The sequence below is a fragment of the Polypterus senegalus genome, chromosome 9 (genome assembly GCF_016835505.1).
Source record: "Polypterus senegalus isolate Bchr_013 chromosome 9, ASM1683550v1, whole genome shotgun sequence".
Taxonomy (NCBI): domain Eukaryota; kingdom Metazoa; phylum Chordata; class Cladistia; order Polypteriformes; family Polypteridae; genus Polypterus; species Polypterus senegalus.
The window spans coordinates 131788691-131806690 of NC_053162.1; the positions used below are offsets into that span (position 1 = coordinate 131788691).

At 38.8% G+C, this 18000-nt stretch overlaps 1 protein-coding gene across 1 annotated transcript in view; it reads right to left on the bottom strand.

The window, feature by feature from the left end:
* Window positions 1-15513, bottom strand: part of whrna (whirlin a) — a 227853-nt gene extending 212340 nt beyond the window's left edge. Inside the window, exon 1 of the mRNA XM_039763881.1 lies at window positions 14074-15513. Coding sequence (XP_039619815.1) covers window positions 14074-14760 — 687 coding nt within the window. The 5' untranslated portion in view covers window positions 14761-15513. The remainder of the gene's footprint in view (window positions 1-14073) is intronic.
* Between the last annotated feature and the right edge of the window lie 2487 nt (window positions 15514-18000).

The window sequence follows — 18000 nt, forward strand, 5'->3', positions numbered from 1 at the left end:
ATGTAGCATGACAAGAACAGTGAATCAACAGTGATGTGCTTCTATATATTGTGAGGTTTCTAAATGCTTTTGGGACTTCCCTCAACCGGACAACACGGTGCAGCGCATCTTGAAGCATGATCTCTGTGTCTGTGGAAGACTGCTTATCTGTTGCTGAGGCAACTGCAGGCTCCCAGCGCTGCAGCAGCTCGCCACAAAAGCAAATTCGAGCTGGTTGCGGTTGGGTGATGCAGGGAACATTATAAATGCAAGCAACAGTATTACTTGGGCACTAACCTGGCTACAACCCTGCCTGACTGCTGTGTCCATGTATAGGAGAGTGGTAGATCCCGTGACAATAAATAACCGTGCTGTTCCTGTTTCAAGTGAAATAAAGCTGGTTTTGCTAAAGTACTGAGGCTCAGCCTCGAGTTTTGGGGTGCAACAACAACAACAACATTTATTTATATAGCACATTTTCATACAAAAAGTAGCTCAAAGTGCTTTACATAATGAAGAAAAGAAAATAAAAGACAAAATAAGAAATTAAAATAAGACAACATTAGTTAACATAGAAAAGGAGTAAGGACCGATAGCCAGGGTGGACAGAAAAAAAAAAACTCCAGACGGCTGGAGAAAAAAATAATGCAAAACAAGGACACATATGTCACAATATATTAACAATAACAAAAGGACAATACAAACACATCTACAGTATATCGCAGTGAAAGATCAATGCGTGCTATTGTTAAATGGAAGCATGATGTAACCATCAATACCACAACTCCATCTCACAGTGACATTGAACAGTAACTTTACACTATGTTTGTGTGCTACAGTAAAAATGAGGTATTAACTGTGCTATACAAATACAACACTACATTAGATAGCTGAAGTGTAGATTAATACTCCATCCATCCATCCATTTTCCAACCCGCTGAATCCGAACACAGGGTCACGGGGGTCTGCTGGAGCCAATCCCAGCCAACAAGGCAGGAAACAATCCCAGGCAGGGTGCCAACCCACTGCAGGACACACACAAACACACCCAGGCCAATTTAGAATTGCCAATCCACCTAACCTGTGGGAGGAAACCGGAGTGCCCGGAGGAAACCCATGCAGACACAGGGAGAACATGCAAACTCCACACAGGGAGGACCCGGGAAGCAAATCCGGGTCTCCTAACTGCGAGGCAGCAGCACTACCACTGCGCCACCATGCCACCCCCCTAGATTAATATTGAACAATTTTAATACATCAAAATGTACACACAGTGCTATACTAGTATTCATGTATACTGGTACAATAACATTTCTCAAAAATAGTGAAGGTTTAGCAGAAACATTACAGAGCATCTAAGTGATAATTCACCACACTAAAGCACAATGTACTCACAACTCCTTGTCACAGTGAAAGTGTAGTCCAGTGCTGTGACATCAATAACTAAACTGAGTCTATTTCTTTCAATGACAATAAAACATTTTATAGTTTACACAAGTGCATCAAGACTGCAACACAACTATTTTGAACTAAAAGAATTGCTCATCAGAACATCACAGTGGAGAAATAGGGCACACTACCATACAACTCTCCTCACTAGAGAAGGTAACATTACAACTTGACTGCACAAAAGTTCATATTGCATTAGTCAGTGAAGCACAATGGAAATGCTGTGCAGCAATTGTTATACAACTGCAGTCACTACAGCACAAACAAATGAATCCAATGTAATACTGCAGCAGATGTGTATTTTAACAACACTCCAATATGATTATGGTGATATTACAAAACAATTACACTTTTCATGATAATGGCAATAACCAATTATCCATTTCCGAGTCCACTTTACCCAAAACTAAGGTCACCAGAAGCGAGGCTCCCCACAACAGCACTGGGTATTCAGTGTCATTTATTTTACTATACTGTATGTCACTGAGCACTGAGAATAACACTGTCCTCTGAAGCTGAGGGTCGTCTACACTGAGGCCCTCAACTCTCTTCATTCCTTCAGCCCATGCAAGGCCAACTGATTCTCGCAGAGACACATACTCTCTTCCTTTTCCCGCACATTAATGTTCTTTCTCTTTCTAGAAATCATCATTATTTAACTTTGCCCACATATGCCGAGGAGCAGACAACAGTGAAACATTAAAGTCCACCTCTCTCAGTGAGAGTCAAACATTAGGCCAGTCTGTGAAGGCCTTGTCCAGCAGGCAGTGCTTTTCTTAATGAGTTGTGTTTGTAGTCATTAACAAATGGCTCATAAATATTGTAATCAGGCAGACAGGCGGCAGCGAAACAGAGCCGATTCAATGTTCTGCTCCCACTCACTGCTTAAATTCCTAATTAGAGGCTGGGAGGCTGTGTTTAACTAATGTATCCTGCTGTTCAGAATGACTCCACATTCCCAAGAACTTATGCCAGCAGCTAGCTACCTAAATCAAGATATTTTGCAGAAATTTTTGCCATTGTTTGCATTTCCTTCTGATGCTAAAAATAACTTAAAAAAATGACCTGCAAGAGCTAAATGGAATTGACTTAATGCTATGAAAGGAGTAAGCTATGCGCGAAACAGGAAAAAAAAAGTGGTTCATAGTGTCTTAAAGTCACTACAGTCAGAGCAAAAAATATTTGGACATTTTTCTACAAAAAAATTACTTTATGTACAGTAAGTGTCCATTTCAGGGCAGGGCTGATAAATTAAGAGATAATGCTCCTGCAACTAAGTACATCTATGCAAATTGTAAACAGTTCACATGACAGACTAGATTTTAATTGCAACACTAAGCTCAGGGTACATTTAAAGAAACAGAGAATGCTGATTAAAAGAAATGTGATCTACAAAAGTCCTTCTAGACAGACAAGTCATCCTTGCACTCCATTCACTTCACAGTGTGCTGTGCCACTATCTGAGGTTCACGCTGGAACGCTGTGGTGTTCCTGTGCCTGAAGAACCTACACGAGGATTCAAATATACTGCAGTGAATCCTAACAGTTGTATTGTAGATTGTTCTCCAACGTATACACTTTGAATTCATAACCTGTAGGCAGAAATGGGCTGGACATTCAAAAACATGGTGTAGTCATTGTAAAAGTGCTATGCTACATTGTCTTTCTTATGAACATTAGAATACTAAAAAAATCTAGAAGAGAACAAGCCATTCAGCCCAACAGACCTCACCAGTCCTATCCACTTAATTCTTCCAAAATACCACCATGTCTAGTTTTAAAGATCCAAAATTAATTTTTGGAAGTGATATCCAAAATAATAAAATGGATCACATTCTTCCCAATCACATATTTTCATGAATTAGACTGATCAAGTGTCTTTAAATGAATGTGTTTCAATCAGTTGGTATTTCAAAATGAAAGAATTTGGACATTCCAAACCAATAGGAAATATGCTTAAGGAAGTCTAGTCACATCGATCTCGCTATCTATCTAACAAATATTGTGTCTTTTGTTTCTATCTATCTATCTATCTATCTATCTATCTATCTATCTATCTATCTATCTATCTATCTATCTATCTATCTATCTATCTAAACTTTCACCTGTTAGTAATGCTCCACCTGTTATATTCCTTTTCTTGCTTTGTTTGAATTATATAAATTGACCAATATTTTCTGAATATAGAAATGCATCAGTCCATTCATTTTCCTCATCCTGATTAGGGTCATGAGTTAATAGAACCAGTCTCCACAAGAAAGGGCACAATTAACAATGCTGTCTTAGAACAGACACACTCGACTGCCAGATACACTCAAACACAGCCAAGTATGATCATTCCAGGATAAATCAGTACACTGATCATCCTGAAAGAAGGCTTCTGGGAGACGAGAGCAGACTTGAAATGAATGCAAGGAAAAAAATGCCCACTCTGTGTCATGACTCTGCAGTCACACAAAAAATACATTTTCTGGAGTTGCAAAATATTATATTTGCCATTGAACCTATGGCAGGAAGATGTCAAGAAAGTTAAAATGTTAGGAAGTTTTTTTTCAGAAGCCTTACTGGAAAGCCCACACAGACTTATTTTGCTCATCTGGTTCTATGTGGACAGATGTGAGCATTAGCTTATATATAACTAGCTCTTAACGAGTGCATAAAACAGCATAATAAAGAAAAATGACAACAAAATTAAAAAGCGTATATGAAAATTCAATAGAGCTGGAGCACCCAAAAATAACTAGTACTTTGTAAATAATTATTAGATTCTGCTCGAGTTTAAGTTCGTGATGTTGTTATTTTTATCATTTTTGTGTATGTTGTTTGAATAATATTATTTTTTTAGGATTATTTTGCTTATTTTGATTTTCCTTCACTTTTAGTTGTCATGTTAGTTACTAAGTGCACAGTTACCATTGCAAAGTAAATTCTGTACATGCATCAGATTGTCATGATTTACTTTTTGGAAATAATGTCATAAAAGTCTTAACCACAAACAGACTTATCACTAACATCCATCCATTTTCTAACCCGCTGAATCCGAATACAGGGTCACGGGGGTCTGCTGGAGCCAATCCCAGCCAACACAGGGCAGGAACCAATCCCGGGCAGGGTGCCAACCCACACACAAACACACCAAGCACACACTAGGGCCAATTTAGAATCGCCAACCCACCTAACCTGCATGTCTTTGGATTGTGGGAGGAAACCGGAGTGCCCGGAGGAAACCCATGCAGACACGGGGAGAACATGCAAACTCCACGCAGGGAGGACCCGGGAAGCGAACCTGGGTCTCCTAACTGCGAGGCAGCAGCGCTACCACTGCGCCACCGTGACGCCCTATCACTAATATAATTACCCAACATTAAATAGTGGAATCTATCTATCTATCTATCTATCTATCTATCTATCTATCTATCTATCTATCTATCTATCTATCTATCTATCTATCTATCTATCTATCTTAGTTTCAGTATGCTATGATTTCACTTAATTCAGCTTCAGATCACGTTTTATTCCCACCATTTACAAATCTGTTAAATTTTGCCTTTGAAACATAATGTTAACATGTTGTCCTTGGACTCTCATACTAAGCTTTTTGTGCCCTTTCTAAGTTTTATTTTCTGTATTGGCTGTTAACTTTGTAGTTTCCTACCAAAAACACAGAGACAATGCATGTGTATGTTATTTTCAAAAATTAACTTGAGTAGAGGTGTCTCCTAAATAAACACAAATAATATACTATTCTGACATAATTATATCAAAGTGAATGATATGCACATGTATAAAATGAACAAGAGGTATGGATTATCCAAGTATGCACTTTTATATTGCAACTAAAGCTCTCTGTGCCATAGCCCTTGACTGAGCTTAATCCACCATTTGGCCTATATATAAAATCCAAATGGCTGGTATTAGAGTAGAGTTTGCATATTTTCCCACATATGTTTTTGGGGTTTTACTCCAGGGACTCCTAATTTTCTTTACAAGGATGTGTGTGTGGTTCCATGTGAATCTGTGAGTGGGCCCTAAGGTGGCAATCAATACTATCAGTATTGGCACAAGCCCCTGAATCCCTGAATCAGAATTAAGCATGCCTGAGAATGGTGTTATGTTATGTTGTTATGTTATGTGTAATTCAAAGCTTTACAGAACAGTTGATGTCAATGTGATGCCTCTGACATTAATGCTCTGTGTAGTCTCCTTGTGTCTCATTCTCTCTCTCTCTCCCTCTCTCTGTTTCACACACACACACTTTCTATCTATCTATCTATCTATCTATCTATCTATCTATCTATCTATCTATCTATCTATCTATCTATCTATCTATCTATCTATCTATCTATCTATCTATCTATCTATCGTCTTTAGTTTTTTAATAGTGCCCAAATTGATGTAAAAGGTGCAGCAGACATCAACATGGTGGAGGTGGATACTCCAAGCAATAACATGTAGAAGTCTGACAAAGCAAGTCAGAGCTACATTTTACATTATTATTATTATTATTATTATTATTATTATTATTATTTTATTTTAGTCTCCACATTCAGGGCTGTCTGTGAGGAGAGTCTTAACACACACCAGGGCTTCACAACGATCCTCCAGCAGTGGATGGGATTATAGCAGATGACAGGTTGTCAAGCTTTTGGCAAGCTGGCAAGATATTAATTTAATTGATATTTAGTGCTCCCTTATCATGCAATTACAAAGGCTCAGCAAGACATGAAAATTTGAAGCCCGGTGACGCGTTTCATGATATCGCTTCCCGCTCATTGAAGACATGCTTTCATGAAGGGGGCATCACGACGATGTGGATATTATAATATCAACTTTAATTGTGTAGATACTTGAAGTTAATTGCAGAGGATACATCTAATTGTGCGAACATGAAAAGTAACAACCTGTGCTGATAGAGCAAGGGCATTGTGAGAGCTGCTGCTGATCAGTCCACTGTCATGTCTTGGGGATACTGTAAATGGGGCTAGCTAGCTTAGATGCAGATCAACAATACTGATGTTTTAGGTTTTCTTTTCTGAGTAAAGTCAGGATTTGATATTTTGCGATTTGTCTTCTTGAACTGAAAAAAGATCTAACAATTTTGAAACCTCAAGATTTTCTTTAGTATTCAGTTACATCGTGGCCAGGGTTTAAGGTGGACAATGCATAAAATATTAGGACACCATTACTATTGAGCCCTTTGACTGGACAGAAAAGATTTAGTGGAGTCAGAAGGTGGGTATAAAAGAATAAGAGGTGAAATGAATACATGATGAGTAAGTGGATATCCTACCATGCTAGAACAAGTGAGCATCTGCTCTGAGTTGGTAAATATATTTATCTATTTATCACTTTTAGGGCCTGCTAAATCCAAATGGAGTTTAAGATTATACAGGTTTACTTCAACCATCCCTCCATTATTAAACCCATTTAATCCAGATCAGTCATGTGGGACCAGATCTCATGTCTGCAGCATCAGGTGCAAGGCAACAATTAACCCTGGATGTGGTGCTAATCCACCACAACACTCACTCCACACCATAAACACTGATTTACTGGGACAATTCAGAAGACCAATTTGCCAAACATGTATGTCTTCTGAAAGTTAGAGGAAAGCTAGAGCCTGGAGAAAAACCCGTGCGAGTTCAAGGAGAACATACAAATCATAAAGAGATGACCGCCAGGCAGGTATCAAATGTAGTGTCCCAGTGCTGTGAGACAGCATCGATAACCATTCCACTACTATGCCCCCTCACTTCAAGTGTTATAATTAAACTTTTATACTTCTGATATACATAATGCCTGTGTCACATGTTTTATGATGAAACTGATGGCCTGCTGCACTCACCAACCAGAAAAAAGTTCATTTAGACTGATCAAGGCAGACAATGACGGACTGGGTTTTAATGAGTGTCATCTTTACATACTAAGCAAGGATAGGTTACATTTGTTAGAAAATGTTTCCAAATGTGATACCATGCCTAACAAGTCCTAATTTCAAGGAGACCTCTCATGCAGCCCTGACTAGCAGAAAGCTGTCTTTCCTCCTTCCAATTTTCTGCAGGTACTAAGGGTCCTGAATTGATTTGTCATGTAGTGGGTGCAGCAATGCATTTTTGATGACTTGTCACCACAGATCACATCAGGTTAATTGATTAGTATTTCAAATTAAATAAAATAAATACATAAAATTATGTATTTCAATATATTGTTGTTTAACATGGCACCAGAAATTGGTGATGTGCTGCTTGTAGGTTGGAAGTGGAAGTAAGAACTTTACAGCATTCTCTGCACATGACAATACTATTATTACCCAGTACTAATACTACTAACACAACTATTACTACTACTGCTACATTTTACAACCACTTAACCTCATGTGATGTGGCATTCCATCTGAAAACAGCTGCCTTCCCTGTCCCTTGCTTATATCACTCTATCTATTTTCTAACCTTCATAAGACTAACTACTGTGCCACCATGCTACTTGCCTTTCTTATAATCATTACAAAAATAGAAAGGATTGAAGATCCAGAACTGTTCTGTCTTAAAACGTCAGCATGCTGAAAGATATGCCTGGAACTTAGAATAAGAATTTAGAGTACAGAAAACTCAGCGCTGAAATGGAAACCAAGATATTATCCTCTTTACAGTGCCTGCAAGCAAGAGCTTTCTACACAAGACACTCATTGCCGCTTTACCTGATTCTTACATTATACCGCAATCTATAACCACTTAAGAAATAGGCATTTAGATACTTGTCAGGTTCTACAGGGCTTCAGCGGGATGAAAGCTGGCCATCACAATGCATTATTATTAAATGCCTAGTTTGGAGAAGGTCCATGCAATTAATTTGATAAGTATATCCCGTGACTCGGAATAAGGTAAAGAGGTCATAGAAGAGCTGCTTAGTGTATATCATCTGAAATTAATGTAGAGTGTGAAAGTATTTTGACAATAATTTTTTATGATGTTTCAAACTGGCCTCTTAACCATGAGTCACCTGCACTAAAAAATAGCAGGAAGCTCCAAACATTTGAAGGTCACAAAAAACTACGGCCAGCATTTTTTTCAATGTAATTTCACTTAAAATACTGTACCAAACACATCTTAATTATACTTTTTTATGTCAGTTTTACATAATGTCCATGCTTGAAGTTATTAATTACTCCTACTCTAAAGTGTCTTGTGGAGCTGTACTAATTGTGGTGTTGCTATAGACCTTCATTTCAACCTATATGATATAGCGCCTACCACTGCCAAAGTGGACACCTCCAATATTTACAGATGAATGGCCTTCCCTCTTATTGGGGATGTCTGGAATTTCTAATGAATAAAGAGGTATTGGGTAGCTACTGTAGGTATTTTCACAGTTTTCTCTCCTTTTACTGAATATGGCTTAAGAGCTAGATGCACATTTTTCATAAATTGCTCTTTTTAGTTTAAACATTTGAATTTAGATAAAGGAATTACTTTTTTGAAATCAAAATGTCTACTGTGGGATGACTTCAATCAGTGTAAAGTAATGTCTCTTTTGATACAATTTTATCAAACGTGCTACGCAGTCTATGTTTTAGGAAACATAACTGATGATCACATTGCTCTAGCAGTTTATGTCATAAGTGGTTAAATGGATATACTGTAGATGAGATTTCAGTATATTTACATATTTGCCCACAGGTTTAGCTCATCTTTATACACACACACCTATGTAAAGATATTTAACTTGTATTGTGATAGGCAGCAGATACTACTTAAGAATTAGGTTAAGTTAGGTTAGGTTACAAACTAAAACATAATATGCATCAAACGAAAAATGAAAATAATTAAATTTTAACTACATTTTTAATTATTAATTACGATTGAGGTTTTACATAATGCCCTGCATTCTTTTTTACATTCTCTTTTAATACTTCTTTCCTCACCTTTTTCTTTTTTCTAAAAGTAGCAGTGTTCTCTTTTTGTTTGCTTCATCTTGAAATTGAGAAAATAATAAAATATTAATTATGAGATTGAAGGGTTTGCGCTTTTTGGTTGGAATAAGACAGTGGAGAGAGTCTTCGGTCGGTGAACTGGTGAAGACTGGCATTTGTAAAATACAATTTTGCAACAGATGTATTTGTAACAGTTTTTAAACATTACAAATGGTGTCATTTTGGCAGATAACACACATTAACTTGTCAAAGCCCTATCAAACGAAATTGTCAAAAAAGTCTAAAAAGTAAAGTATTAAAATGTATTAAATAATGCCACCCCTAAAAAAGTGCTGGCTAAGTCAAACCGCATACTCCACCCAGCTACGCCGGTTCAAAATAGTCCTTTTCAGACATACGCACCCGAGGAAAAGTACAAGACAAAACAGAGCTGAAGGTCAACCATAAGGGTTATTATATAACCAAGGATTTGCCAGAACAGTCTAGTTACAGAGAGAAGAAAAGACAATTTTAGGCAGCTGATTATTGAACTAATTCTTAAACAATACTTGAAAAAAATAATAAAAATGGTAGCTACCACACTCCACTGCTCTCTGTTCATCTGCCACAATGATTTAATATTTGATTGCCATCTTGCTGGTTTTTATCAAGACATCCAGTGTTTGGAAGTCACCTGGCACAGCTATGGAGCAGACAATCCCGCAGTGATCCTGGTTTTACCTTTCAAATCAGAGATTCTTGTTCTGATGATCTGCTGCCTTCCTGTGTTTAAACAGCTGCTTGTTTCCAGAAGTTAAATCGGCATTAGGAATCAACTTATGTTCTTTTTTCCACTCATGTTTAAATGGTTTGTCTTTCTTTTGCATTTGTGAATTGTGAGTCATGATTTCTGGAAAATTATGCAGTTGACCAAGGCTGTGAAATACAAGAAATTATTTTTCAGGGAGTGTGTGCCATCTGTAAAATACAATGGAATCTCAACTTCAATGGGATGCCTGGGCTGGACTTGAGGTCAGGGCAATCAATTCAATTGTGAGAGAGGGAGAGTCAGGGGAAAAGAAAATAATTGGACATCTTCTGAGTACCACAGCTCTTAGGTGGTCTGGCAGCATCCACCCTCTTTTAGATGAAATGAAGGTTGCTCTTCCACAATAATGGATTGGTTTGAGTCTTATTAGACACTCCCAGTAACACTTCCATTAACATGCCACATTCCCACTCCCATTAAACTCATATTAATGTCCTTGATATTGTTGGCTTTTAAAACGCTGGGAACTATTGCCTTACTTGGCACAGTAAGAGGAAGTCTTGGATAGGGCTATATTCACATGCAATAATAATTACAGTACATGCCACCATGAAAACATAAAAGTGATATGCATTTTCCCATCAAAGACTTGGAGGACAGGATCCTCTCCTTCCTAGATTACCTACCCAGGTGCCAGACTGCAAATATTACAAATGGCAAAACTGAATACTCCTGGAATGGAGGTTTAGTAACAGCACTTCTTGGACACCTAAAAATATTCAAGGCAAAGTACTGTAATTAATTAATTTTGAGATTTATTTTGAAAAATATTGAAAAAGTTAGGTAGACTGGTTATGTAAAATTGTCCGTAGTGTGTGTGTGTGTGTGTGTGTGTGTGTGTGTGTGTGTCTTCACTCTGTGATGGACTGGCACCCTGTCCAAGGATTGTTCCTGGCTTACCCATTTTGCTTGCTGGGATTAGCTTTCCCGTGACTCTGCTCAGGATAAAGCAGATTCAGACAATGTATGGACAGATGAAAATTATATCTAGTTTTGATCAAAATGTTAAAAGACAGGACATTTTGAAATCCCATGCATCTTTAAGATAACCCTGAAAACACTGAACAATGTGTAAAGTGTGTGTAGCTTCTAACATTGATCCAAAAAGGTTACGCTGTGAGAAGTGAAAATGTTAACTCTTCCAACAACAAAAAAATGGGCTATTAGGAGTTCTGCAAGAGTATTTAAAATATGAAGATTAATTTATAGAATGAGGCACAATAGAAGATGATAAGCGAACTGTGTGAAGCTTTAACAATTTTAGAACAGTAAAACACTGTAAGCAGTGCTGGTGCTAGGTTATTTTGCACCCTAGGCCAAGCTTATTAGTGCGCCATATTACTGTTCAATAGCTAACCTGTACGGCTGGGCCCTCCTCCCCACCCCTTATGATCTGCACCCTAGGGGAATGCCTAATTCACCTTAATGATGGTTCCAGCCCTGACTGTAAGACACTACAAATGTAAAAGCATTCTTTGACCTCACAAAGACAAGTTTGTTAGGCTAATTAGTGAGAATGATGTCTGTTTCTGTGTGTTAGCAGTAGACTGGTTTTATATTTAGAGTTGGTTCCTGCCCTACAACCTGTGCTGTCAGTATATGGCTCTGACATACAAGAGAATGAAAGTTTAGAAAATGAATGGATAGAAAAATAAATCAATAAATCATGCTACATTTTAAGAGGTGGATTGAACATGCAGTATCAGTTCAGAATATGATTCCACAGATAATTCATTCACCACTTAATCTGATTATAAACCAGTGGGTATGAAGCCTATTTGGCAGCATTGGGCATATGGGACGATCCCACCCAGAATGCTGGCCCAATCTATTTAATAGCACATTCACAAGACATAGAACAGGTTTTGAACTATGCAATTAATCTGCACAACATATACTAAGTGAAGAACTGCATGTGGGACGAAGGGCAGGCAACTCCACACAGTCAATGGCAGTGCAGGATTCAAACCAAGGCACAAGGCACAAAGTAACGCGACCCACTGTACCATCATGCCACCCGACCCAGGCGTTATAATCAGAGGTGAAAATTATTAAAACAGTGGGAAAGAAAAACAATGATTCTGAACCTTGCATTCAGCAGCGTGAACAGAAATTTTTTCCAGATCTAAAAGTGCTTTTTTCTCATCGTGGCTTAAAGTTTTTAAGATAATAAAGGTCTTGAATGGACATTGCCAGCGGTCTCATTTTTTTTGTCGATGTGTTCATCTCCCACCTTCTCAATGACCTTTGCGGAGCTATCAATGAAAGTAAATTAGCCTGAAAACTATTCAATGAATTTTTGTTGCTCATATTTCTTTTTTTTTTTTTTAAATGTACTATATCAAACAGTTAAAGAAAAACGAAGCGGGACGCTCAAACTTTATCACTTTATATAGCTAGCGTGACAACTTTACAACTTTTAAAACTTTTTTGTTCAGCATTTTTAATCTTTTGCATGTATCTCACTACATTTACAATAACTCTGCAGGGTAGTTCTTTCTGGTGGCCGCGTTTTTTTCTCAGTTCCATGTGCACTGTATGACTACAACAGCATTATTGGCGAAATTCTCCTAATCTCCACTTTTCACAGACTGCTTTTCCATTACAGGTACTGATGAAGACCATCCTGACAACACCAGGCTAAAGGCAGAAAAGAGCTCTATAGACGGGACGCCGGAGCCTCACAGACTCACTGATACGCCCTTATTCACCTTATTTGGTACATTTAGAGTCGCAAACTGACCTTATATTTACTTCTGCAAGACATGTTCGGAAACCGTTCAAATTGGGGAAGCAATCGATACCGACAAAGGAATAAAGTATTCTCTATAATTGGAAATGGATTATCATGGTTATATTTGAATATTGGTAAATTTGAAACTTTGTGAAAGGACATTTAACAGAAGCAATAATAATAATAATAATAATAATAATAATAATAATAATAATAATAATAATCTGCGGTGCGCTGGCGCTCTGCCAGGGGTTTGTTTCCTGCCTTGCGCCGTGTGATGGCTAGGATTGGCTCCAGCAGACCCCCGTGATCCTGTAGTTAGGATATAGCGGGTTGTATAATGAATGGATGGATAATAATAATAATAATAATAATAATAATAATAATAATAATAATAATAATAATAATAATAATATTTGAGTGTGAACTGCGATAGCCTAGCATCCAGGACTGATGCATCCGTTCAGTCCATGCTAAAGGGATACTCCCAATTGCACAGAACTCGAAAAAGTGGATTCGGAAAATGACTAACGGATAATTGTTAAACTACACATAACGCCAATCATGTTCATTAATTGTTGTAGCAGCAGAGTAGGCTCGCCGCATAATCAGTATAGGCAGTGGCAGTATTCCTATGTATATATTCTAATTACACCAAAAAGATTCTAATGAAAATAACCGTTCGGTCAAAGATGACAGTATTTTGGTGTGGTAAAATACATAATAATATGTATTTAATATTAATCATTCAGATTAATTTAAACTTGATTATGCACCTTCTGTATCGTTATGTATAGTACAAATAAAGCTACATTTAAAAGATAATGTAAGGCGTAAGTAATGAAACTATTTTCCCCCGGCGGAAACTATATAATTAATGTGTTAAACTTTACATTGAAATATCGCGCAATGAAATCCCAGAGGAAACTTCGCTTTTTGAGATAGTAAAAAGTTAACAAAATTTCCTGAAGCCGCCTAATCATTAATTTCAAGGTCGAGGGAAGCAGGAGCCTCTCCCGGTAGCAAAAGGCGCGAGGCAGTAACATCCTAATGGAACGTCTGCAACATAGCACTCACACTCAGTACGTCAATATGGATAAATGTATTAACGAGCTTAATCCCATCGACATTAGTTTTTTTTTGCAATTGCCATAAAATAAGCAAAAAACCTACCTTGACAGCCTCCGCATGAGTGACCCCCTCGAGCACTTTGTCGTTCACTTTTAGAATCTGATCTCCGACTCGGAGTCCTTCTTTTTCGGCCAGAGATCCCGGTTCCACAAGAGACACGTAAATTCCAACCCGGTGCTCAGAGCCTCCTCGGATGCTAAAACCAAGACCTTCATTGCTCTTGTGACGTTTGAGGCACACTTGTCGAATCTCACTAATGGGAGCTGTCCCGTCGCTACAAGTGCTGAAGCTGTCCGGCGAGCCTCTGTGCGGCTGAACTAAAACTGGCGAGTGGGCAGGCTGGACGTGCGTGCTGGTAACCGCCGGCAGCGGCTCTCCGGGGTTTCCATTACTGGGCAGCAGATCAGATTTCAGGTAGAGGCCTTCCGAAGTGTACTGATCAAAAAGAAGCTGGTCGGACCTGGGAATAACCAGCCGCAACATGGGGAGCAGTTGTTTTTTGCTTGGGGTATTCAGTATGACTTTTAACGTCTGTACGAGGTCAAATACATTCCTTTTGGAGTGGTAAATGTTGAGGCAATGAATAAACTGTTCCCTCTCAAAGTCGCTGAGCAAGAGGTTCAGTGCATTGTGCAATTTCCTAACGTTGGCCGAGAGCGATCGTCCCGCTGACCCCAGAGACCCCACAGAAGAGGAGTTCAGAGACATGCGTTCTAGGTCCGTGCTCATCCTTCAGCCAGGGAAGCACACCAATCATAGAAAATGCACGTGCTGCTGATGTTTCGTATTTAGATACTTAAACTAATGTCTTCAAGTGGAGACATTATAACAAACTTCATTTCACCCCAAGCAAGACTGTACTAAAAGAGCAATAGCACAGTGAACATTTTGAGATTAGTCAAATAATCCACCTTTGCCCAGCGTCCATATTCTCTACAAATTCTCGCGGTTAGATTTTATTTATTCATGAAAAGCTTACTCCGTTTTTTAAAGTTAATGTAGGAACAAGCTTTTACTTTCTAATCTGTAGCACTCAAGCCAGGAAGATAGCGAAGTGTAACCTGTGCGTCGGTAGATCGGCATCTTGGCGTGAAGTCCATGGTTGGTGTGAAAAGCGAAACCGTCATAGTAGCTGCAGTGCTCGATCTCTTGATAAAATCTTTCAGGATGAGAAAATCTAATTTGAATATTGCAGCTGAAATGCAGGTTAATATTCCATTATATCAGCTGTTTTAGCTTTTCTGTGTAATTACTTCAGGCCGTAATAACTAATTGGACTGATGCCCGATGCAAAAGCAAGTGAGGAGCGCTTAGGATAACGCTTCTGTCCCTTTCCACGATTCCAAGCAGCCTTGGGAAACAGTCCGGGAATTCCGCATTGCTTAGCTCGTCCAGACGGTCGCAGCTTATTTATGTGGCATTTCCACGGAGAAGTCGCTGATATCTCCCTCTGCCGCTCACTCGCTTTCCAGCTGGCTCTCCTCAGCGCTCCTGTCAATTTCAGCCCCTGTCAGCAGCTCTCCCGGATGTGACGCAAGGATTCGGTTGCCCAGAGACGGAGACTCACAGTTCAGAGCCGCTGACCGCAGGAAAAAAGCCGGTTAGAGCAGAGAGCGCAACCTCATCCCGAAACAGGTTCGCGAAGTCAGCATCCTTCGAACCCCAATCACGGTTGATGGTCCGTTGGCTTTAGCTGAACTGAACTTTGTCAGTCTGGGCAGTGTGTGGATTCTGGGGGAAGCTACGGCCCTTGAACACTTTTACCAGTGACATAGGCTAATATCATTTGCGGAGACACCACTTTCAAGAAGTAAATAAGCAATCAAATGCAGTATACTCGTGACAGAAACCACTTTTACTTCAGTATTCTTCATTAGTGTGAACTCAGCTTTGTTGAAAACCTTAACACGTCCGCGGCAACATCGACATAGACTGTAAAAATGTGCCCAGAGTCTTGAATTTAAAGGTCACATAGTCATAAATCTGAATTAAACGTCAGATCAACATATTTATATAGATCTTCAGTATATGGTACTGTAAGATAAAGTCCAGACCTACTAAGAACTCCAACCGAATGCATTTGCTCATTTTATCAACGGCGCATATGTTCAATATACAGTAATAAAATACGGCGACTTTTTTATTTTACATGTTATACACTTTTGGCAGAAAATACATTTTCAACCATTAAAACGTTATTTCTTAAAAAAATAACATTCATAATATTCATTATACAAGTTAATGTCTTACAGTTCCTTAATTAAGTAATTAAGGAATAAACCACCATTTCTCCAAAATTACATTCAGCGAATACATATGCGTTGTTCAATCATGGTTTTTGAAACACGGGTTTTGAAACATCTTTATAAAGCATAACGCATCATTATGGACGTGATACAGATGTAGCATAGTCGCTTTAATCTATTTGGATCCGGTTAATGTCTGTGCTAAGTACTCGTAAGTCCAGTTTTCGCTTGTTTATTTGGGCTTCCTCCTGGGACTCCAGATTTATTTCGCACTTTAAACACTAAATTCACTGGCGACACCGAATTAGCCCAGTATGCGTCCCTTTTGCGACTGGGTCGTACATTTTTGTTCCTCGCTGCATTACACTCATCTGAGCGGATTCAAATACAGTTTTAATATTTTGCCGGTCAAAATACTTATTGTAAATAAGGCATACGTATTCTTTCTATCTTGTTTTAGACTTGACTATTACCCACAACAATATTTAACAGCTTTCAGCCGTCATAGTCAACTGATAAATGCTCCGAGACCAAATTTAGCGGCTTCAAGTGTATGGTTGTCCTTCGGGGGTTATGTATTCTTGTAGTGTGGGTGGTGATTATTGCTGTTCTCGCCAGAAGACATCAGGAATACAAATAATAATGGTCGCCCCCGCTTTCATTTTAACACGGTTTTAATTTTTTTTCTAATACGTCGCAGTTCGCTCTTGTGGTGTAAATTGGTTTGAATGTGCCTACATTAAAGGCGTTTCCCAAAGGCAATGGAGAGTCGCTGCATCTGCTGTTGTTCTACTGCATGCTGTATGTGCCTGTAAAGCACTTCCTATTGATCACACCGCACGTGTACACACGCACACAGACACCCGCGCGTGTGCAATTACGCTTTACTGCATCAGAAACTTTCTTTAGACTAGTAACGCCAAGGCTTCCGTTCATCATATCATGCCGTATATTCCACTCTTAAAAAGAAAGGTGCCACATGGTTCTTCAGAGCTACGCCAAAGCATATATGGTTACCAAAAGAACCATCCAAGCATCTTTATTTATTTAGATGCATAACAGGTTCCATAAGTTACCATTAATAGACGACAATAGATTTGTCAGATACCTCTGGGTTCGTGATGTTAACAAGGACTCTTTGCTGCATACAATAACATAAATTAAGTTCAGGTTTTCTCGATCTGTTGGTCCTTCTTGGTAGCCTACCACACATTAAACAATTACGTTTTGTCCGCATATTCAGAACCTTTTTTTAAAGCCCATGGTCCAATATGAAAATAACTCTTCACAGAATGAAATGGTGCTTTGTCAAACAGTGGAGCTACGAGAAGCCACACAGCCCAGTAAAGAACCAGTCACGCTGTAGGGTTGGTTTTCTCGCCAGCATCGAACGTAACACAGAAACCATTAGTTGACTGCATCTTATTTATTTTACTTTATTGGGTTGAATTACTTGAACACTTTGAATTCATTAATTTGTTTGTTTGTTTGTTCCAGCGCCTCCTGGATCACCAGTACGAAAACATCTCCACATACGGTATACCGTTTGACTCCTCATGATGTCTAGTTATGCAAGATAATAATTCATTACATTTATCTAGCGCTTATAGCGCTATCCACAGGGAGGAACCAGGAAGAGAACCCACAATCTTCCACAGTCTCCTTACGGCAAAGCAGCAGCACTACCAATGCGCCACCTGTGAGACTTTAAAGAGATCCACCT